We start from the raw sequence: 23822 nt of genomic DNA on the forward strand, positions 1-23822 counted from the left end.
GTAGGGACTACACCTCCATAAAACAAGCAAGGAAGTCTGCCCCCAGCTTAGCAGGACATTCTGGCCCAATACACAAATTTCATCTCAAGAGGTGGCGGTGCCCTCTTTCCCAGCCAGAGGTCTAACAATCCTCTCGCGGTGATTTTATACCCCAGGAAAACCACTGGTCATGCTAGATTTAAAAATGAAATTCATCTGCTGTGAAATAAATCATCATGAAAGGAATTTCCAGACACATTTGCCTCCCCAGTGAGGCCTTTGAGCAGCCCTCTATTGCAGACGACAAGCTTGATGGGTAATGCTAAAATACTGCTGTGCTTGGAAGATAAAAGGCACAATATCAGTCTTCATGGGTAATGAACTCATGCCCAAGTAATCAATCAGCACCACCACTGACTCCTCTGCTTTCCATACAGAACATGTGAGTGCCTCTTTAGGGTATCTATAAAACACATACGTCAGTGACACTGAGTTACGCTGAGCAGCAGCGTAAACTAGCATCTTTATTGTACATCTTCAGTAACTTACCACAGTAGGTGGCTATTAAATCATCCTAAATAAACTCAGTTGGGTAAAAGCTGCCTCCCCACCAATTAATGTACCAACTAATCCCATCTGCTTCCATATCCTTTTCCTTTCCTACTGTTATTAAAATGGAAGAATATTCCAGTCCTCTCCCGTGTATGGCCAGGACTCTCACACCCTATATCTCATATCCAGTCCTTTAAATTAAGGTTTTCTTCTCACCTATCAATCCTCTCTTTCTCCTGATTTACTACATTTATCTCAGCTCTGTTCTCTACTGCTGATTTTTCCTTTCTTCTAGATCATTCCCATCAACACACAAACACATTATAGTATCTCTCATCTTTCAAAACCATTCTCTTAATCCTATAGAACTATTGCTAGTGTTTCATGTTTCTGCTTGCCTCTATACTAAAACTCGAAAGAGCTATCTCTAATTACTGGTCTCTGCTTCCTCACATCCAGCTCTCTCTTGAACCCTCTCTAAGAATATTTTCCTACCAAATCTGTATCAAAATCACCAGTGACTTTCACATAAAATATCCAGTGCCGCTTCTTTACCCTCATCTTCATTAAATGAGGGGAAAAGTCCAGTTTACATAGATTAGGGGTAATGACGACTTGGACCCAGTTCAAAGTCGTGTTCTTTTTGTTAACAACTGACTCTTCCAGCAATCGGTGGGAAAGATCACGAGCTGAGGATACAAGTGATTGGATGGACACAGGTTCTCAGCACCTCCCTGGTTCCCCGGAGAGAACTTTTAAGTTTCAAGTTGAAGGCAGCCTATACGGACTGGGAAAATTGCCAAGCCAGAGAGACAAAGAAAAATGGCACATTGCCCTTTATACCTGTAGGTTGGGGGCAAGCCAGTTTATTACAATGTACAAGAAATCTCACTACCTGACAGCTCCCAACGCTCATGTTCCCTTGGGCTTCCTCACAGCCTCCAAGCTGCAGGCCTGGTTGACTCACCACATCACCCTCCTTGATCTCCCGGCAGCACTTGGAACAGCCCAACACAATGTCCTTCTTGAAGCCTTCTTTTTTCCTTTGGTTTCCAGAATATCACACTCACTTGGTTCTCTGCCACTTCTCCACCACCTCTGCTTTTTTCCCTCCTATTCACCCTTCATAAAATACCAGAGAGCGCTGGGTCTCCTTCTCTGCCCTCCTCTCTTCTCTATCTACATCCATCTCCAAAGTGATTTCAACTCACCTAGTGTCCAGGTCTTTAGATAGTATTTGAATTAATTTCCTAGGGCTCTCATAACAAATCACTGCAAACTAGTGGCTTAAAACAACAGGAATTTGTCTGGGCAGCGCCTGTGTCTCAGTGAGTAGGGCGCTGGCCCCATATGCCAAGGGTGGTGGGTTCGGACCCAACCCCAGCCAAACTGCAACAAAAAAATAGCCGGGCATTGTGGCGGGGCGCCCGTAATCCCAGCTACTCGGGAGACTGAGGCAAGAGAATCGCTTAAGCCCAGGAGTTGGAGGTTGCTGTGAGCTGTGTGATGCCATGGCACTCTACTGAGGGCAATAAAGTGAGACTCTGTCTCTACAAAAAAAAAAAAGAAACAGGAATTTGTCATCTCAAGGTTCTGGAAGCCCAAACTTAGGGGCATCACACCCACTCCCTCCAAAGGCTCTGGAGGAGGATCTTCTGTGACTCTTCCAACTTCTAGTGGCTCCTGGCATTCCTGAGCTTGTAGCAGCATCATTCGAATCTCCACATCCATTTTTACATGACCTTCTTTCCTGCCTCTGCGTGTGTCTCAAATATCCCTTTCTTTTCTCTCATAAAGCTATCAGTCACTGAATTTGGGGCCCACTCTAAATCCAGGATTATCTTATCTCAAGATCCTTAACCTAATAATATCTATAAAGAACTTATTTCTAAATTAGGGCATATTCACAGGTACAGGGTAGGGGCAGGGGTTAGGCCTCAGAGGGACAAAATTCAACCCTCTGCACCACCATAGACTGATAATCCCCAGATTTGTAACTCCACCTTGAAACTCTCTCCAGAAGTCTAGTCTCTTGTATCTAATATCGCCACTTGCATGTTTGATAAGATTTTACGTGTCCAAAATAGAACTCTTGATCCCCCCTAAATATTTTCCTCTACTAACATTCCCAATATTGGTAAATATGTCACCATTTAATCTTTTCCTTGGGTTAAAATCCTTGGGGTCGTCCTTAACTTCTTTCCTTTACACACACAAAGCAAGGCCTCAGTAAATGCTGCCAGCTCTACTGTCACAATCAGACAGTTTCTTCCCTCAGTACCATTACTCTCAGTACTCGCCTTGTTGGGCCTCTCTGATAGACTACTCTAACCGGTCAGCTGGGCCTCTCTGATAGACTACTCTAACCGGTCAGCTGGGCCTCTCTGATGGACTACTCTAACCGGTCAGCTGGGCCTCTCTGATAGACTATTCTAACTGGTCAGCTGGGCCTCTCTGATAGATACTCTAACCGGTCAGCTGGGCCTCTCTGATAGACTACTCTAACCGGTCAGCTGGACCTCTCTGATAGATACCCTAACCCGTCAGCTGGGCCTCTCTGATAGATACTCTAACCGGTCAGCTGGGCCTCTCTGATAGATACTCTAACCGGTCAGCTGGGCCTCTCTGATAGATACTCTAACCGGTCAGCTGGGCCTCTCTGATAGATACTCTAACCGGTCAGCTGGACCTCTCTGATAGATACCCTAACCCGTCAGCTGGGCCTCTCTGATAGATACTCTAACCGGTCAGCTGGGCCTCTCTGATAGACTACTCTAACCAGTCAGCTGGGCCTCTCTGATAGATACTCTAACTGGTCAGCTGGCTTCTACCCATGCCCTTCTTTAGTCTCTTCTTCTCACAGCAGCCATGCTGACCTCTTATGGAAACATAAACCACATCTTGTCTCTATACCCAAACCCTCCCAGTGGCTGCTTGTCCCACACTGAACAAAATACAAAGTCTGGGCCCTGCCTGCCTCCCTGACTGCACAGCCCACCCCTCTCTTCCAGTCACTGAGCTGGAGCCTCAGTGTCCTCCTTGCCGTTCCCCAACACGTCAAGCCAGTTTGACTCTCAGTCCTTTGTGCTTGCTGCCCTATGCCTGGAACGCCCCACTGCTGGACAGTCACAGGGCTTGTCCCCCCACTTCATCAGTTCTCTGCTGAGATGCTGCTTCCTTGGACCACCTCTCTAAAGGAGCATTCCCAATCAGTCTCTTCCTTTATCCAGTTTTATTTTTCTTCACAGCACTTATTTTTCTTACAGTATCATGTCACAGCACCTGAAATTATATTAACTTTACATTGAACTGTTTATCTATTTTCCCCATTAGAATATGGATCTCAGAATATCTATATCTATATAGAATCCAGAAGGGCAAGAATTTTTTTGTTCACCACTGTACTCATGATGCTGAAAATGGTACCTGACATACGGTAGGTACCCAGCCATTATTTGTTGAATAAATGAACAAGCAATTAGAATAACATTTTAAAATTAGTTAAAGCAGTGCAGCCATATTAAGAACTGATATGCAAAAATGAAAATCACAGTAAATCAACTGAAGATAATGCTCACTGAGTGCTTTGGGGATAGAATCAAAGAGAATTCAGGTGGAAATGTAAACATGAACACTTCTAAAGCAATTATTTTTCCAGCATTTATATTTGTTCAAGAATTTCAGTCTTTAATTTTTTTTATTTTTTTTAATTATTGTTAAATCATAGCTGTGTACATTAGTGCAATCAAGGGGTACAATGTGCTGGTTTCATATAAAATCTGAAATATTCTCATCAAACTGTTCAACATAGCCTTCATGGCATTTTAAATTTTGTCAGATGATCTGTTTCTTATATAGATTGATGCTAAGATATTCTAATTAATCTCTGCCTTTCAATAGAATTATAAAGCAAAATCTAATTCGATGTAATTTTAATTGACTTTCACCATTTAATACCAAAAAAGTCATCATGCAAGTTTTCTTACAATTTTTAAAAAGTATAACATGTTCATGATTTTCCCTGAAAAAAGTGCTTAAAACAGAGTTGCTGTAAGAGAGATGATATAACGTAAAGAATTAGCACTATTGACATCTTTAAAGGGGGCTCATATCATTCTTCTGCCTGTCACCAGCTGTTTGACTGTGGTCAAGTTCCATGAGCTCTCTAAGCTCAGTTCCACCCATATTAGAACAGGGGTGTTGCCACCTGACTGGCAGGATACTTGGAATTATATCATATGACAAATGTTATGCAACTCATTTCACTTGAATTAATATATGCTGTGGCCAAATTTCAATCCCTAAATTATGAAGATGTTCATTTCATAAAGCTGAACATCCGTGGATTTCTATGATCTCATACATAAGAAAAGATACCAGGTAAATCAATAGCTTATCCTTTAAATAAAAGCCAAGGAAATAACCATAAATATGTCCTGAGCACCTACATAGTATAGTGTCCTACTAGGTGGTCCAGCACATAGAATTTACACTATTGACCATGCGCACTTTGTTGGCTCAATGGATGCCTGAAAACATTAAACAACAAATTAATGAACTATCACAGAGAGTGACTGAATTGTTGATGTATATGAGTAAGATTCTACACAGCTAGAGAAAGTGCTCCTTTGAGATGTCACTCAATGCTGTCTCCATGTGAGACTGTGCCAGGGCTCCTAATCAACTCTAAACCTATGAAAAGCAGCCCAAATACTGCCTGAAGCACATCAATCCAAGTTCAGGACAATCCTCCTCCTACCCTACCGAAGCCCCAATCCACCTAAGGCCTTCTTTCACTTACTAGTAATGTAGCAATAAGTTCACATGTGAATCTAAAATTATTTTTATATTTATGTTATTAAAATATTCAAAATAATTTCACTACAATTCTATATTTTAGTGTCATCAAGCCTTATTCATTCATATTGATGTAGATAGTACTTTGGATTATAGAATGCTACTGATTTGAGTTTTTTAGAAGTTTACTAAACAATAAATGATACACAACAAATAAAATAAGAAAGCCTGGCAGAGTTTCCTTCAAATCTTTTCTTTTGTTTAATTTCTGTGGTGGTTTTTCAATTATTTTATCTTTTTTCCCCCCCTCAAATCTTTTCAAGAGGAAAATAACCAAGAGTATTTGGTTAGACATGTAGAGTTAGAGTTATCTTTAATTATTCTTATCTTTATAAGGATTTATCTCATTTAATTATCATAGAAAACTTTGGAGGTAAGATTTGTTTATAATTTCATTTAATTTTAAAGATGAGGTAATAAGGTTCAAAGAAGTTAACTCACCCAAGGACTTACAACCATAATGGAGCAGATCTGCTTCCAAATCCTGTTTTCTATCTATATCATTTAATAAGGCAATTAACAGAGGAATAATAAGGCAACTAAAGAATAGAGGAGTCGTCTGATGAAGTAGACAGAGAAATAGATGAGGAGTAGAGGGGCTACCTCAAGCACACTGTGTGGTTGCAAACTGTTATTCAATGACTGTGTATATCACCTGCATAAACCTCCTCACCTCAGAAAAGGACCTCACCGCAACCAACCACCACTATTCTAGTGAAGCTAAAGCCGAAATATGTAACAGTACTTTGGAAAGACACCACTATACAAAGAAAAATATATTATATAATTCTGATGACTAGGAGTTTGATGTTTTAAATAAATATAGTCTTGAAATGTCACTGAAAGCCCTTCTTTCCTCGGTATAAACATTTTCACTGATGACTCAAAAGATAAGCTTAAATTTTGTATGTCATAAATATGTGATATTCTACATATATTGGGAGCATAATTTCACCTTGAAACTTACTTTAATATAAAATGTGTTAATACATATATTCTAATATTATAGTAGTAGTTATTTTACAGAAGCTTTCATTCTGAATATCATTATGCAAATAATTGATAATTATTTTATCAACATGAACTTCCTTTCCAAGTATACATTTAAATATACTCAAGTCCCGCTTAGGTGAAAATGACCTGTCAAATAGGATTAATTTAGTACAAAGTGGTTACTGCCTAAAATAGACTACCTCTCAGAAAACTGTATAATTATGTGCCTTGGTGAATAAGATTCTAATTCAGATATGCTTGAATAAAGAATGGTGCTCTATTATCTAAATAGGTCATCCTGTTTAGCCAAGGGCAAAAACTTCAAGAAAAATTTACCTGAAGATGTAAGTACAGGCCCGTGGCACTGTCAGCCAAATCAGTCTTGAAGACCAACAGGATAATAGTGTCACACCAGATTGCCCCTCATCATCCCAATTCAAATCTCTTTTATATGAAAGGTTTTTGATTCTTACAGTCATGTAAGATCAGAAGGAGGAATGTCCGTGGGAATGCTGGAACAAGGACCTCTAAAAAGGCCACTTCTCCATAAAGGCAAGAAGGAAGAACACTGACAAAAAATAGTAAAAATCAACTTTTTAAAAAAATTTTTACAGGGCGGCGCCTGTGGCTCAGTCGGTAAGGCGCCGGCCCCGTATACCGAGGGTGACGGGTTCAAACCCGGCCCCGGCCAAACTGCAACCAAAAAAAAAAAAAAAATAGCTGGGCGTTGTGGCGGGCGCCTGTATTCCCAGCTACTCGGGAGGCTGAGGCAAGAGAATCGCTTAAGCCCAGGAGTTGGAGGTTGCTGTGAGCTGTGTGAGGCCACGGCACTCTACCGAGGGCCATAAAGTGAGACTCTGTCTCTACAAAAAAAAAAAAAAAAGAAATTTTTACATATACATGTGTTTATTAGGTTTCCATTTTTTGCCTTCACAAAATTAAAGAGGCTTAAAATTTAATAACAATAACAATGTTTAAGATAAGGACTAGAAACAAAAACCTTGTAAAGAATGAACAAACATAAATACATTCAGAAAAGAAATCAGAGAATTGCTGCATCGAAATATTAAGCAATAATAATAATAATGCAAAGAAAGTAACATTCATATTGTTAAATAAGAATATGTCTATTATAGAATGGTTTGACTCTGAGATTCAGTATGCACTGATTTTGAAGTATTTTTTCTTTTCCTATTGTCTATAAGATTTGGCATGATCTGTTTTTTGAAATTATCTTTTACTTTTATTTATAAATATTAGTTGTCTATTTTTTGAGACTAAAAAAAATAAGAAGTTAACTGATGACTCCATACTGAATCTCAGAGTCAAAGCATTCTATAATAGACATACTCTTGTTTGATAAAAATCAACTTTTTCAAAACTCTAGAAATAAACCAAAGGCTTGCAACAATCTGAGGGGTATTTACTTAACTGGACAACTGAATCTTGGTAAGAATAAGGTATTTGGTGTTTGAATTTCACCTAATCCCATCTTCCTTTAGCCCTACAGTAGCCTTGAAAAACAAAAACCCACCGTCATGGTGTAAAACAATAGCCTTACACTCCCTGCAGAGGACAGAATGGGGTGGGAGAACACCAAAAATACCATTTTTAGAGAACTGTAATTATTTAATTATTTAAAAAAAAAAATTCATAGGTTTTTCTTTATTTTACCTGACTGGGAGCTTACCCACTGTAAACAAGCCTCTTTCCCCCAAGAAGCAGTTGTCAAAAAAGATCAACTGCTGTTGGTTAACATTACAAATGCCTCAGGCAATGATAACAAGTGGTAGGGGGAAAAAATCTGGCCAAAAATTAAAAGAAAAATCTTGGGAATGAGAAGACCACAAGGGCCTTTGAAACTTTTATATGTATGCACAATCTAGAATCTAGAAAACCACATGCCTGGTTGGGGTTTATACATGCTCAGAAAAGACCTGAGAAGGTCCTAAATTCTCAACCTCTGGCTACCTTTGAGGCTCTGCATAGGCAGGAAGTTAAGGCAAAGTTATGAACTGCCTGCCTGAACATTGAAACCATACCCCAAAATGCACTAAGACCTCCAGTAAATGTTACAAAATTTATTGGCTTCAGTATTTAAGGAAATCTCTGTCTGGTCATTAGCTGACTATTAAGAAAATTGAACAAAGGGCGGTGCCTGTGGCTCAATCGGTAAGGCGCCAGCCCCATATACCGAGGGTGGCGGGTTCAAACCCGGCCCCAGCTGAACTGCAACTAAAAAATAGCCGGGCATTGTGGCGGACGCTTGTAGTCCCAGCTACTTGGGAGGCTGAGGCAAGAGAATCGCTTAAGCCCAGGAGTTGGAGGTTGCTGTGAGCTGTGATGCCCTGGCACTTTACTGAGGGCCATAAAGTGAGACTCTGTCTCTACAAAAAAATAAAAAGAAAACTGAACAAAGACTTAAATGGCCACACATAATAAAGAATATAGACCTTACAGAATTAGTTCAGGAAAATTACTGACCAAATATTTTATAAATAGCACAGGCAACAACAAAACCTTGGGGGAGAGAGAGAAATCTAATCTCCAGTGTTGTCAAATTATATTACTTAAATGGTTCATTTTCAACAAAAAAATTACAAGATATGGAGAAAATATGACCCATATACAAGAAATTATGAAGTTGATAGAAACTGTCCCTGAAGAAGCCCAATCATCAAAATTATTAGACAAAGACTTTAAATTTCCTATTTAAAATATACTCAAAGAACAGAAGGAAACCACATCTAAAGAACTAAAAAAAAGTATGAGAATAATAATTTCACCAAATATAGAATATCAGTAAATAAATAGAAATTATTTCTATCTTTCTTTCTTTTTGACACAAAGTCTCACTCTGTTGCCTAGGTTAGAGTGCTATGGCATCAGCCTACCTCACAGCAACCTCAAACTCCTGGGCTTAAGCAATCCTTCTGCCTTAGCCTCCTAAGTAGCTGGGACTACAGACACTTACCATAATACCCAGCTAATTTGTTTCATTTTTAATAGAGACATGGCTTCACTCTCACTAAGGGAAGTCTGGTCTCAAACTCCTGAGTTCAAGGGATCTCCCACCTAGGCCCCCCAGACTGCTAGGATTACAGGCATGAGCCACCACACCTGGCCAAAATTATTTCTTAAAAAAATACCCAAATAGAAATTCTAGCTATAAAAATTAAAATAACTGAAATTTTAAAATCACTACAGAGATCCAACAAAGGATCTGAACAGGCAGACAAAATCAGAAAACTTAAAGATAGGTCAGGTGAGATTGTTCCTCCCAATCTGAAGAAAAGAAAGAAAAATGAACGAAGTCTCAGAGATCTATGGGACACGATACCAATATACAATACCAAAAGGGGAGTCACAGAAAGAGAGAAAGGAGAAAAAAGGGGTAGAAATAATAATTTATAAATCTAAAAAATTTCCCAAATTTGACTGAAACATCAATCTATATATCCAAAAAGCTCAACAAACTCCCAGTAGGATAAACTTAAGAAGGTATTAGAAAACTACATAGATCATAATCAAACAGTCAAAAGACAAAAACAAAGACAGAATTGTGAAAGCAGAAAGCAAGAAGAAACTCATTGTATTCAAGAGATCTCCAATGAGAGAAATAGCTAAATTTTGATCATGAAAGTCTGAAGGCAGACTGTGGTATGCCATACTCAAAGTGATGAAAGAAAGATTGTCAATTAATAATTTTCCTTAAGGAAAAATTAAGATATTTCAAGGTAAATGAAAACAAAGAATGCCTTATTTGCAGACCTATCACTAATGAGAGTCTTTGGGGCAGAAATGAAACAACGCTAGACAATAACTCAAATTCTCACAAAGTAAGAAAGAGCACTGATAAATTTAACTACATGGTTAAATATAATATACAATATAAATATACTTTTGTTTGTTTATAACTCTTTTTCTCATATCTGATTTAAAAAGTAATTACATAAAGCAGTAATTATATATCTGTATTAATTAGCATGTAATATGTAAAGATTTAATTTGTATGATAATAATAGTACATTTGAAAGGAAAAGAGTATAGCTATATAGAAATAAAATTTTGTGTACTATTGAAATTAAATTACCATTGATACAAATTATATTGTTAACATATTAATTATAATTCTAGGACAACTACTAAGAAAGTGACCTCAAAAAATGGTAAAATAATGACAAAGGAATTAAAATGATAAACCAGAAAATAGAGGAATAGAGAAACTGAAAAACAAAAAGACAAAACACATACACACACACAAATGGCAAAACAGCAGATATAAATTCTGTCTCATCAGTAATTACATTAAATGTAAATGGATTAAACATTCCAATCAAAAGGTAGATTTTGACGGTGCATTTTACAAGGATACATGTTAAATCTACTAAGGATAGAATATAAATATCTTAACACAATAACTAAGAAAATGTGGTGAAGGCTATGTTAACCAGTCTGATGAAAGTATTTCAAATTGTATATAAAACCAGCACATTGTACCCCATAATTGCATTAATGTACACAGCTATGATTTAATAAAAAATAAAAATAAATAATAAAGGTAGATATTAACAGAATGTATGAAAAAGCCAAACACGTATATAAAACTGAATGCTGTCTACATGAGACACATTTTATACTCAAAGACACAGAGAGATTGAAAGTAAAAAGTGAAAAAGGAGGTACCAGGCAAACAGCAACCAAATGAGAACTACAGTGGCTACACTAATAGCAAATAAAATGCACTTTAAAACAAAAATTATTACTAGAAACAAAGACATTTTATAATGATAAAAGTATAAATCCATCAAAAAGCCATAACTAAAAATTATGAACATAAATGCACCAAAAGAAAGAGCCATGAAATACATAAAGGAAGAAATAGTTCATCAATAATAGGTAGAGACTTAAAAAAAAAAAATAAGAAATTAACCGATGATTTCATACTGAATCTCAGTGAAAGCATTCAATAATAGACATACTCTTTTTTTTTTTTGGCCGGGGCTAGATTTGAACCTGCCACCTCCAGCATATGGGACCAGTGCCCTACTCGTTGAGCCACAGGCACCACCCTAATAGACATACTCTTATTTGACAATGTGAATGTTACTTTCTTTGCATTATTATTATTATTGCTTAATATTTTGATGTAGCAATTGTCTGATTCCTTTTCTGAATGTATTTATGTTCGTTTGTTCTTTACGAGGTTTTTTTTAATAGTCCTTATCTTAAACATTGTTTTTGCTATTAAATTTTAAGCCTTTTTAATTCTGTGAAGGCAAAAAAATAGAAACCTAATAAACACATGTATATGTAAAAATAAATAAATAATATACTGAAATTCTTGACATTTTAAATGAAATCTCTCTACTCTTAAGGGTTACATGCTTACCTTGAGGATCAACTTCTTTAGCTAGCTTCAGTGCATCTGAGTTTGCAAGATCAGTGTTGGCAGGAGTAACAGCCAAAATCAAACAATTCTCCCTCGTGATGAACTGCATAATCATTTCTCTGATCTGATACTCAATATCTGGTGGCTGATCTCCCACGGGCACTTTAGTTATTCCAGGCAGGTCGATAAGAGTTAGATTCAACACTGTGTGGAAAGGGAGAGACTTACATCTACCTTCAATACTAAAAGGTAACAATACAGAATCATTAGTCATTTAACTCAGCTTTCTACACTGTGTATCTGAACGACTCTACCCCAAGTGTGTTAGAATCAAAAGCATAAAATGCATGATTTTGCTAGTTTTTTCTATTTTTATGATATGATTATGCTATGCCAAACGATCACTTCAACATAATTTGAAAGGCACTTATTTGCATGCCTAACAGTTTGCTCAGAGAGCTGTCATATCTTTAACTAGGGAGTTATAATTAAAACGCTGAACAGCAAATGCATATCCTGTCTGCCAGCCTTGTATATCACCTTCAAATGGTATAAAAATTCTTAGGGCAAGATTTGCCCTTCCCTTAAAAAGTACCATATGCTATTATAAAAGGTTAGCCACTTAGCCTAGTAGAAAGCTATTAGCCATTGGTGGTGTCCTGAGTTTACTGAGTAGGCTATATGAGCAGGGTCAGTGACAACATGACCACAGTCTAACCTCTTGGTATACAACAGTGTCAGCATCCAGTCTCCTTGGGAAGTCATCATTGAGCTTACATCATTCATGCTCTGTCCCCAAGCAACAGAACTAAGGAGACTAGGATGAGAAACGAAAACCTGCCCCACTAAAAATTTAGTCAGAATAGAGGCTGTTTCCCATTATATATCATGAATTGGTAATCTAATTGAAAAGTTTCTACTGCTGATCTGTCAGTAAAATATCACGGTTGATTCCTCAGGAAGAAAATAAATAGGAATATATAGGGGTCTAAGGAAATCAGACAGAGGAAGACTAAACCGTAGTACCATGCAGCACTAAGATTGCTGAAAAGATTAAAGATACTAAAAATTCAAGTTTTCATAGACACCCCTCTCAAATTCTGAAAGTTTATAGTAAAAATAAAGGAAATTTTTTAAACAACTAACTCAATTTTGATTTCTTTTAAAGTCATCTCCTCTGGATTCTAATATTCAAAGAGCTCTTTAAACCATACCACTAATGACAGTGTCCAAACACTATCCAAGAAACTCGGCACTACTTGCATCTTCTGTACAAATAGTGTATGCTAACTAATGAAGTAAAAATGTTTGAAAAGAAGTTGGAATTTTATTATTTTCCTTACCATGTGGGGAATAGACTCGCAAATTAATGGGTAAAGAAGAGATGCCTTTATTCATTCCGGTCACTCGATCTGTTTCTGCCTCAATCTCATGGCGAACTTCTTCAAAATCTGTAAATTTCTTCCCTTTGCAATGTAGAAATTCAGCATATTCTACAAAAGACAAAATAATACAAACTAAATTCATGCATTTTTGCCATATGGTAAGGAAACACATTTCTTTAGTTGTAAGTCTAAGTACCCAATGTTGTCTCTTCAATTATCATAATGACAGAGCACAATAGTTACACTAAAAATCATGGTTAATACTTTCAAAATAGTAAGCATAGTACAAATGCTATGAATGCTAAATCTGCTCATTTTCAAATAAGCAATTCAAGTACCATAAGCAGTTCTTAAACCACCTGGCTTATTAAATAATTCAAAGAGAATTTCAGTTGTCAAAATGATAAGACAAGTAACAGCAGCCAATTGTCAAAGATGTTAGCTCTAGGGTATCTATCAATCCTGTTATTAATTCCCCTTCCAAATCTCCATCTCATCAGGATGGAATACTAAGATACACAAATATATCTTCAAAAAGCAAGATGAATTAGAAACAAAATTTGCTTAATTCTTTAAGAAGAAATTGATGTGAACTATTTTAACTTAAAAACATTCATTTGGCTTGGCACATGTGGCACAGTGGTTACAGGGCCGGCCACATACACCAAGGCTGGTGAGTAAATAGCTGGGTGTTGTGGCAGGCGCCTGTAGTCCCAGCTACTGGGGAGGCTGAGGCAAGAGAATCACTTAAGCCCAAGAGTTTGAGGTTGCTGTGAGCTGTGACGCCACAGCATTCTACCGAAGGCAACATAATGAGACTCTGTCTCAAAAAAAAAAAAAAAAATTCTATTCAAAATACCACATCCATTTGTGGAAAGACATTTTTTTCAAGAAAGAAAAAGATACAGAGGATTATATCAAATACTTACCTTTAATCCTCTCCCAACAAAAAAAATCAGTACCTAGGGAGAAGGAAATAACCACCAAAAAATTGCACAAAACTAGTATATTTTTTAAATTTAGCAATACTACCAACGGTAGTGCCATCAATTTATATAACTACTTCCAGAGACAACAGATATGTGGAAAACAACACAATTCAAAAGAGGAGCTAGTACAGTACTATTAATCTAAAAATTGCGTATAGTTTTAAACATGGGAACAAATCTTAATGAATATTTTAGTTTCTCTGATAATTAGCAGAAGAATTGCTCCACCAACTTAGACTAAAGCTAAGCATCTTGGACCCAGATGCCAGTTGAGGCAATCATTAGCAGCCTCTCTACCATCCCCTACATAAACATTTAATTTTCACCTTGAAGATTAAATGGCAAAGACAACAGGGAGACAGTTATGAGATGTGGTCTCCTGTCTTCAAGTAGCTTAGCATTAACTCGAAGAGCTAATGATCGTATCACAGAGGAAAAAAGCTAAAACAAGCTGCATAAAATAAGTGCTGATCTGCACTAAAATGATATGAAAAAGAGAGTGAAGATAAATGGCTTCAAGCTGCAGGGCCCAAAAAAGGAAAGGACATATGAACTAAATAGTGAAGATTGGGGAGGATTTCAATATGTTCAGGGAGAAAGAAAAGTCTTTCAAAGAATCAGAGAATCTTAAATGCTCAAAAAAATCCAAAGCAGGTCGTTTGGACCTATCCACCGATGGAGAACTGAGATGTTTCTGGGGTGAAGGAACTCTTACTGCAAATGCTTATGTTGGGATGAAATCTCCTTTTTTGTCATATTACATTGGTCCAACATTTTCCCTCTAGACAAAGTCTTCCATGTAAAAAAGCCAGGGACTAATTTTTGAGTCAGCACCGAGTGTTCCTCTCCTTCCTGGGCCTCTCTCCCCACCTTTCCTTGACTGTCTGATCCCTACTCAGACCTTCTGGCAACAAATATATCCCACCTGTGCCCCAGCTGCCCAGGACTGGAAAGTTCATAGACACCCAAACTTGACCTAATGTTTCCCATTTAATTTATCAAAGAACTGAAATGTCTTAGCTTTCAGAACGTTAGAAGGACAGTCACAGACAGATTAATTTCTGTCTTTCTTGTCATGTGCAGGAACATGAATATATTTCTCTCTGTCTTATTCTCTATATAATGATAGATACCACTTTCTGAAAAAGGGCAGGCTAAGTCTCCTGAAAGTCGTACATACAACAAAGACTCAGCAGCCTTCAGGATTCTTGCCTGGAGAGATCACCATGTCATTTGGCACATTCTTTCACATGTTTGTCCTCACTCGGTGCCATGTGAATGTGAGTATTTAAAGATAAGTGGAGGACAAAACAATAAGAAAAAGAAAGAGGAACAAAATTTATTCCAATTCCAGAAAAATTAATAAGAAAAAATGAGTCACAAATAATTTAGAAGAAATTAAATTATATTTTTTAAGTTCAATATAATTCGTGGAAAATGCACACTTGATGACTTGTGGCTATCACAATCATTACTGTCATGGAGTTAATAAGCTTCTGGATCAGATCACATTTTCAAGCGTTATTAATATAAGTTTAAGTTAACACAAATATGGACTTCCTTTTTCTGTTGCCACTAGATGGCGCCTACTTGCTTTCTCTGTAGAAAACCAATGCCCTTCCAGAAGGTTGTAAAATCAATGCACCTTTCAAATATAATTTAAATTTGTTCCTAGACTCCTAAAAATGCTTTTATCTTGGAAATGAGAGATTCTAATCACACAGGACCAACTCAAAACTTCATGTCTTTTTAAAAATAGAGTTTCACAGGCAGATTCGGGGATACCAGTAGTCATTTATTTATCTAATATTTATTAAGCACTATTTTAGAAACTGGGATATAGTAAAGGGGAAAGAATAAGTCTCTAGCCTTATAAAGCTTCAGTTCTAAGAGGTAAAGTGAGATAGTAAACAGTATGTGTGTGCCAGATGCTAAGTGCTATGGAGCAAATAAAACTGGAGGGGGCAGAAGGATGCCTGGTCATTCTATAGAGAAGCCTTCTCTGATATGATGAAGTGACATTGAGCAAAGCCTCAAGAAAGGGAGGGAGCACACTGTGCTGGAAGGGCACTGGGGCAGAGTCCTGGGCAGATGTGGGTATATGGTGGAGACACAGCAGATAGAGGGAGAAAGAGAGGCCAGAGCTATGGACAGACCTGGATTTCAAGGGTCCATGGGCCATTTTAAAGACCTTAATCTTTCCTCTAAGTGAGATGATACCATTTGAAGGGTTTCGGGTACAGGGGAAACATGATGTGATCTAGCTTTGAAACAAGGCAGACAGTGGGGAACCAGGAAGCGTGTGATCAGAGCAGTCCCGGTGAGAGATGCTGGGCTTTGGACCAGGGAGGTAACCGTGGGGTGGTGAGATGTGGTTAAACTCTGAAGGGAAAACCAACAATGACTGATGGATTAAAGTGGGGGTGTGGGAGAAAGAGAGGCATCAAGGATGACTTCAAGGAGTTTGACCTCACACAAGCAGAAGGATTTTCAAATAGAAAAGACTGCAGGGAAGAGGCAGGGTGGAGTGGGATGGGGGTTGGGCATCAGGAGTTTAGTTTGGGAGCTTTTAAGCTTCTAATACCAATTACACACTTCCCAAATGGAAAGACAGAGCTGCTGCTAAGAGGGAGGATCACAGGCTGGAGGAGACATCATTCACATTCACAGTCATCTGATACGTGTCTGTTTACGCTAAAAATTTTCCAGAAGATGGCAGTCAAGTGCTTGCAGAAAAGGGCAGCTTTTTCTAATTACCACAAAAATGCCTTTGGGGCAACATACTGGAGTCCTTCATCCAGGGAGAAATCCAAACTAGAGATGCATATTTGGGATTCATTAATGTCAGACAAGTGATGAGATCACTCAGGGAGAGAGCCAGATAGGGCAGAGGTCAGATCACCCAGCCCTGGGTTTTCCAAAGCTCAGGGGTCAGGAGATGGGGACTGAGAAGGCAGAAGAGACCCTCCACTCCATCAAATCCTGCTAACATGTCAAGGAAGATGAGGACTAAGAAGGGATCGTAGAATGTAGCAACATGCATGTCCTTCAAGAGATTGACAAGAGCTGTTATAGTGGAGTGGGGCGGGGGGGAAGCCTGTTTGGAAGAAGTTTAAAGGAGAAGACAGGAAGTAGAGACTGATTATAGATGATTCTTTTAGGGAGTTTTGTTATAAAGGAGGGAAGCGTGAGGGCGCCTGGAGAGGGACGTGAGGTCAAGGAAGAGCTCCGTAAAGAGCGAATGGCAGGTCACAGGCTGATGGCAACCATCCAGTGTGGAGGGAACAGAGACGCAGGAGCAAGAAAGGGCAAGTGCTGAAGCAATGTCTCAGGAAGACGGGAAGGGAGGCCAGAATGAAGGAAAGCAACATGCCAATCAAGGCATCCATAGCAACAGGAAGGAGGCACAGCGACGCATGCAGAGGAGACGAAGGGATGGTGCTGAGAGCATGCGAAGTTCATCCAGTGACACTGGGGATTCATCACCTTTGTCTGAAGTATTTTATGTCTTTAAAATACATATATATGTGTGTATGTGTAAATATTCTGACTAGTTAAAAATTATTACTTCTATCACAAATTACATCACACACACACACACACTCAGAGGCATACAATGATTCTACATGAGTGACCTACAAGCTAAGAGCAACCAGATGATGGCATCTTGGGTCAAATCTATGCCCATCCCTGAGGGTTCAGACCTGCCCAGTCTATCAGGAAAACTAATAGAGCAGGAACCACAAATTAGTTTTTTCTATGGGCCCCAAAGTGGCTCCTGGGAAAAAATTCATCCTCCAGGATGGAAAATTCAGGCAAAATCAGCTGACTTGTCAGGAAGGGGCTATCTGTAACTCATCCTCCACCGAGCCCCAGAGATGCATAGGTCTGTGTCCCCTGGTCTCTAAGATGATGATGGACCATCCTACACCACACATCCCACTTTCTTGTTAGGAAACATGGCAACTGTAACTATGAGTCATAGCTATAGGATCATCCTCACCCACAAGGAGAGTTCCACTAGCAACAAGTAAGCCAGTCCCGTTATGGGCAGCCTGGCCCCCCGTGAGCAGACCATAAGCAGGGGGACAGCAGAGGTGACACGAATATTTTTGCACAGTTGACCACTATTGCTATTAAGGTGGGGGGGGGTGGCATCGATCAGTGTATACCCTCATAATTCCCGAATAAACCTTTATTAGCATTGTCAGGGTTGGAAAAAACCATAGCTTCACCTCCCTGCTATTCAAAAACACAAACAGATGGAATGGGGGGGGTGGGTAAAAAACTATCACAAACCTAATGAATCACTTAGTGTACTTACCTTTGAAAAGAATGTTCACATGCATTTGGGGATAAAGGAAATTCTATCAATAACATATAAGCCAAACTCTATAGAATAAGCTGCCCTAGCTGATCAGTAGCTAGACTTTTTTTTTTTTTTTTGTAGAGACAGAGTCTCACTTTATGGCCCTCAGTAGAGTGCCATGGCCTCACACAGCTCACAGCAACCTCCAACTCCTGGGCTTAAGCGATTCTCTTGCCTCAGCCTCCCGAGTAGCTGGGACTACAGGCGCCCGCCACAACGCCCGGCTATTTTTTGGTTGCAGTTTGGCCGGGGCTGGGTTTGAACCCGCCACCCTCGGTATATGGGGCCGGCGCCTTACCGACTGAGCCACAGGCGCCGCCCAGTAGCTAGACTTTTTAAGAGCTAATAATCGCATGTCTTCTGAGACTTTTATACCATGGTAAACTAATATGTCTGGGGGCCTAACAATCTTGCCTTATGGCTTTGAGATATATTCATTCTCACAGAAAGGTACAATTACCAGGGGCCACGCACTCTCTTAGGTTCTCCATGTTCCTTTCATTCTAAACAGTGAAATGGTCTCTTTGCAAACAATTCCAGGCTTCAGCCCAGCATCAATCTGAATAGACAGCATATTACATTTCCAAACCACAAGCTCATCTAAAGGATGAAGGCCGTGTGTGTGTAACCACTGACACTCTGATAATGCATCCACAAAATTCTACTTTGTAGCAGTACAGCCTGTCTTACCGAAATTCATAGCTCAGTTTCTAATAAAACTTGTATGGTTTTAGTTTCGCAAAATAAAACTCCTAGTTTTAAATCTTTTTCCTGTTTCCTCAATGTTAAAAATAGCCTACATTTGAATCAAAGGTTAAAATACATTTTGAGATCAAAGAATAATTAGGGTGCAAAAGGGAGAGTATTAAAAAAAATCACAGCCAGAACTCTATTTTATTTTGTTTCCCTGTAAAACATTTTAGCACTATCATTTCTTCTGGTCATGAAAAACAAATTATACTAGGTTAAACAACTGACAAATTGTTTGGGGGAGGATGAGATGGTTTGTGCCTGGGCAACATTCCAATTGTCTGTGAAAAGCACAGCATGACCATAGGAATTTAAATATTTCCAATATGCCCCGTACATAGGGGAAAATATGCCTATGTTTCCATTAATCAAGGGTTAAATAGAAAGAAATAATTATGAAATGCTAGCATATGACCTCTTGCCCATCTTTATTCTAAGAACTGGAGTCCTCAATATTTTAGCTGGAGTCTTATTTCCAAAATGTGTTAATAGTGATGTTTTGTGAGCACAGTGAAAATAGAGCACAGGGCTCACATATACAAGGAACAATTTTCAGTGCAACTAGCTGAATTCACCAGCTGTAAAGAACGTTTATGTAGACTACATTTAAAAACGTATTTCCTCGAAGGCAGAGGCTACATTTTACTCTTCCGTGTTTCCCTAATGCCTACCAAATTTATAGTAAAGAGCACGTGTAGATTTCTTCCTTCTATAAAGCAGCCTACTTTGCATATACAGTTGAGTAATGCCAGTTTTAAAATACAAGGCTTCTAATAAATGCTCCACGTTCTCACTCATACGTGGAAACTAACAAAGCAGATCTCATAGAAATAGAGGGTGGAACAGTGGTTACCAGTGTCTGAAAAGCAGAAGGGAAACAGTCAGTTAACAGATACGAAATTACAGCTAGACAGGAGGGGTCAGGTCTAGTGCTTTACAGCTCCGTAGGGTGACCACAATTAACACCAATTTTGTGTATTTCAAATAGCTGGAAGAGAGGATTTTGAATATTCTCAATACTAAGAGATGATAAATGTTTGAGGTGATGGGTAGGCTTTGGTCATTACACATAGTATACATGTACTGGATACCATGCTGTACCCCATAAATATGTACAATTATTATTTATCAATTAAAAATAACTACAGGCCAGGTGCAGTGGTTCACACCTGTAATGCTAGCACTCTGGGAGGCTGAAGCTTGAGGATGACTTGAGCTCAGGAATTTGAGGCCAACCTGAGCAAGAGCGAGACTCTACAAAACATAGATAAATTAGCCAGGCATGACGATGCACATGTGTAGTTCCAGCTACTCAGAAAGCTGAGGCAGAAGGATCACTTGAGCTCAAGAGTCTGAGGAGTTTATGATTGCAGTGAGCTATGATGACATCACTGCACTTCAGCCCAGGTGACAGAAAGAGACCCTTTCTCAAAAGAAAAAGTAAAGTAAATAATGATAATAATAATAAATGCTTCCATCAAAACTTATAGTCATTCCAAATTGAAGGCAAGATCCTAGAATTGTAGTTAGTTAAATATTAATTATATAAGACCCAGATATAAAGCAGAACCCAATCTTGTTGCTAAGGCAAATAAATCTAGCAATCAGGAAAAAAAAAAAAAAAGAGGAAATCTAAAGAAGCAAACAGTGAGTCCAGCAGCAGACAGAAAGCAGAGTTTCAGTAGGAAGGTTGAGAACAATGGGGCGGGGCAGGGGTAAGGAGGGCCAAGATTTCGTGGCAGACAAAAGGCTGGTGCCGAGCAAGTGTTGGAGACCAGACAGTCGAGGGGTTAGGAACAGGGCTCTGATACTAAACAGATCAAAATAGAACTCCAGATTCAAATGAGTCAAATGGTACCAGGCAGAAAACCAAGATGGGGATTCAGGCCTGGCATGGAAGGCAGCACTGTTTCCTCGCGATGCAAAACCACAGCCAACTAAATAGTACACGGGGGCAAGAGAGATTGACATCAATGCCCCCTTGCTATCTGCTGCTCAGCGATGCCTTCACAGTTCTCTTTCCTAAGGGCTGGCGGTTTGGATGCTGGATGAGGTTAAGCCAACCTGCCGGGGTGAGGTGGTGCTAGATAAGCAATGCTAGTGTCTGAGGGTGAGGCCGGCTTTCTACCAAGCCCCACAGAGATGAGGGACTTGTATGAAATGTTCTACCATAACCATCCAAAGTAAAAAAGGATCTGGTGACTGAAATACCTACAATTTAGTTCTATATTTTTTTCCAAAGAAGCTTGAGGAGTATAAGAAAAATCAACCCTATCTCACACTCATAGTTTCCATGTAATACACAATCAAGAGATAAACTATATCCCAAATACTGAAAATAAGTAAGAAGCATAGCAACCAAGCACTCAGCCCAAAATTACGAAAACAGATGATTATTTTAAATTTCAGCATCATCTGACATCAGTCCTCCTCTTCCTTGAAAAAGTCTCTTCCACCAGCTCCTATTATCCCAGCTTTTCTAATTTTTCTCCTCCTTCACTGATTCGTCTTTCTCTGTGATCTTTGCTCACTGTTCCTTCCCTTCTTTTTTTTTTTAGAGACAGAGTTTCAACTTTGTCACCCTCGGTAGAGTGCCGTGGCGTCACAGCTCACAGCAACCTCCAGCTCTTGGCCTTAGCCAATTCTCTTGCCTCAGCCTCCCAAGTAGCTGAGACTACAGGCGCCCACCACAACACCCAGCTTTTTTGTTGTTGTAGTTTGGCTGGGGACGGGCTTGGCCCTGCCACCATTGATATATGAGGCCGGCACCCTACTCACTGAGCCACAGGCGCCACCCTCCTTCCCTTCTTTTCTGTACTTCTAAATATCGGAGTACACATGAGCTTCCTTCCAGAACTTCCCTTCGTCACCTCCATCCTCTGTGTGATCTCATCTAATCTCATGCCCTTAAAAAATTTTTACATATATTCCCCAATTTCATGAGTCAAGCTCTCCTCTCTCCCCTGAAATCCAGAGTGTCCATATCTGATTCTAATACTTAACTGACATTTTCATTTGAATGGCTAATAGATATCTCAAAATTAGCCTGTCCAAAACCAACCTCTTAATTTCCTGCCAGCCTCCCCTCTCATTTTCCATACCTACTTGCAGCCCACCTCCAGTCTTCCATGTCTCAATTATTGATGCTACCACTGAATTAGGTTCTTACAGCAAAAATCAGAACCATCTTTGCATCCCTTCTTCACTGCAGCCATGCCTCTCCTAAGCCTAGATTGCCTCCTTCCTGTACTACAGTAAAGTAAGAGGCCTAAATAGCCTTTCTGATTCCACTCTTGCTCTACTGAATCTACTCCTCATTATGAAGCAGGAAAGATATTTTGAAAACATACATAAATATCATGCTTCACATCTGTTTAAAACCTTATATTAGCTTTTCAGTGCATTTAGAAAAATACACAATTTGGCAATTATGAATTGAGCTGCAATAAACATTCTCTAAGTCATGGAAGCAACCCAAATGCCCGTCAACTCATGAATGGATTAACAAACTGTAGCATAACCATACCATGGAATACTTCAGCCATAAGAAAAGATGGAGACATTACATCTTTTCTGTTTACCTGGATGGAGCAGGAAACACAATTCTTCTTAGTAAAGTATCTCAAGAATGGAAAAAAAATCCAATGTACTCAATACTACCATGAGACCAACATATAAACAATGGCATGCCCATATGAACGATAAAACACAAATATAACCCAGCAAGAGGGAGGGGAGAGAAGTGGGGGGAGGACAATTGGTGGGAGGAGGGAGAGCAACTGGGGGGATCTCACCTAATGTGCACCATGCAAGGGTGTTCAGCATGTACCCTGGGTGAAGGGCTCTTCTACAACTTGAACTGTACCTTGGAAGTGAGAACAATGTAACCTAAAAATTTTTACCCTAAAAATTTCACCCTAAAAATTTTTTTAATTTGAAATAAAAAAGAAAAGAAGGCCTTTTTTCCCCCTTTCTTGTTCTTTTTCTTTATCGTATCATAGCTGTGTACATTAATGCATTTATCAGGTACAATGTGCTGGTTTTATATACAATTTGAAATACTTTGATCAAACTGGTTAAACATAGCCTTCACTGCACTTTCTTAATTATTGTGTTAAGGCATTTATAGTCTGCACTTAGTAGATTTGACATGTAACCTTGTACAATTTTCCCTGTTCCCATTTCTCGGTATATTTCAGTTAATACACATATCTCATAATCCACAACAGTGCTTTAGTCACACTTAACCATTTGGAAGGGTAGGAATATTGTCTACAACACTGCCAATATATCCAGCTATAAAACTGGGAATCCTTTGTACTGAGGAAGACAGAATAAATGGTGTGAGGTAAATCAAGAGAGAGAGAGACTGTAGTAGCAGTTACAACTCCTCAAAGAAAATGAAAAATTTAATCAAAGATTTTCATTAAAGAGGTTCACTCAATTATATTTATATATACATATTAATAAAAATAAAGGAAAACATAAATGTTAAAAAAAAATCCAGAAAGCATGCTAGCCTACAAAGTCTAAGACAGTCTCCCCCTCATCTGCCC

The 23822-nt window shown here is 38.8% G+C and overlaps 1 protein-coding gene across 3 annotated transcripts in view; it reads right to left on the reverse strand.

Annotated features, from left to right (window-relative positions):
* The window catches only part of DNM3 (dynamin 3), a 600651-nt gene that overhangs the window by 390933 nt on the left and 185896 nt on the right, over positions 1-23822 (reverse strand). For all 3 annotated transcript variants that reach the window (XM_053604810.1, XM_053604809.1, XM_053604811.1), the window contains exons 3-4: positions 13117-13266; positions 11774-11977 (exon numbers count right to left, since the gene is read on the reverse strand). In XM_053604810.1, the coding sequence (XP_053460785.1) occupies positions 11774-11977; positions 13117-13266 (354 nt within the window). The remainder of the gene's footprint in view (positions 1-11773; positions 11978-13116; positions 13267-23822) is intronic.

The sequence above is a fragment of the Nycticebus coucang genome, chromosome 10 (genome assembly GCF_027406575.1).
Source record: "Nycticebus coucang isolate mNycCou1 chromosome 10, mNycCou1.pri, whole genome shotgun sequence".
NCBI classification, from domain to species: domain Eukaryota; kingdom Metazoa; phylum Chordata; class Mammalia; order Primates; family Lorisidae; genus Nycticebus; species Nycticebus coucang.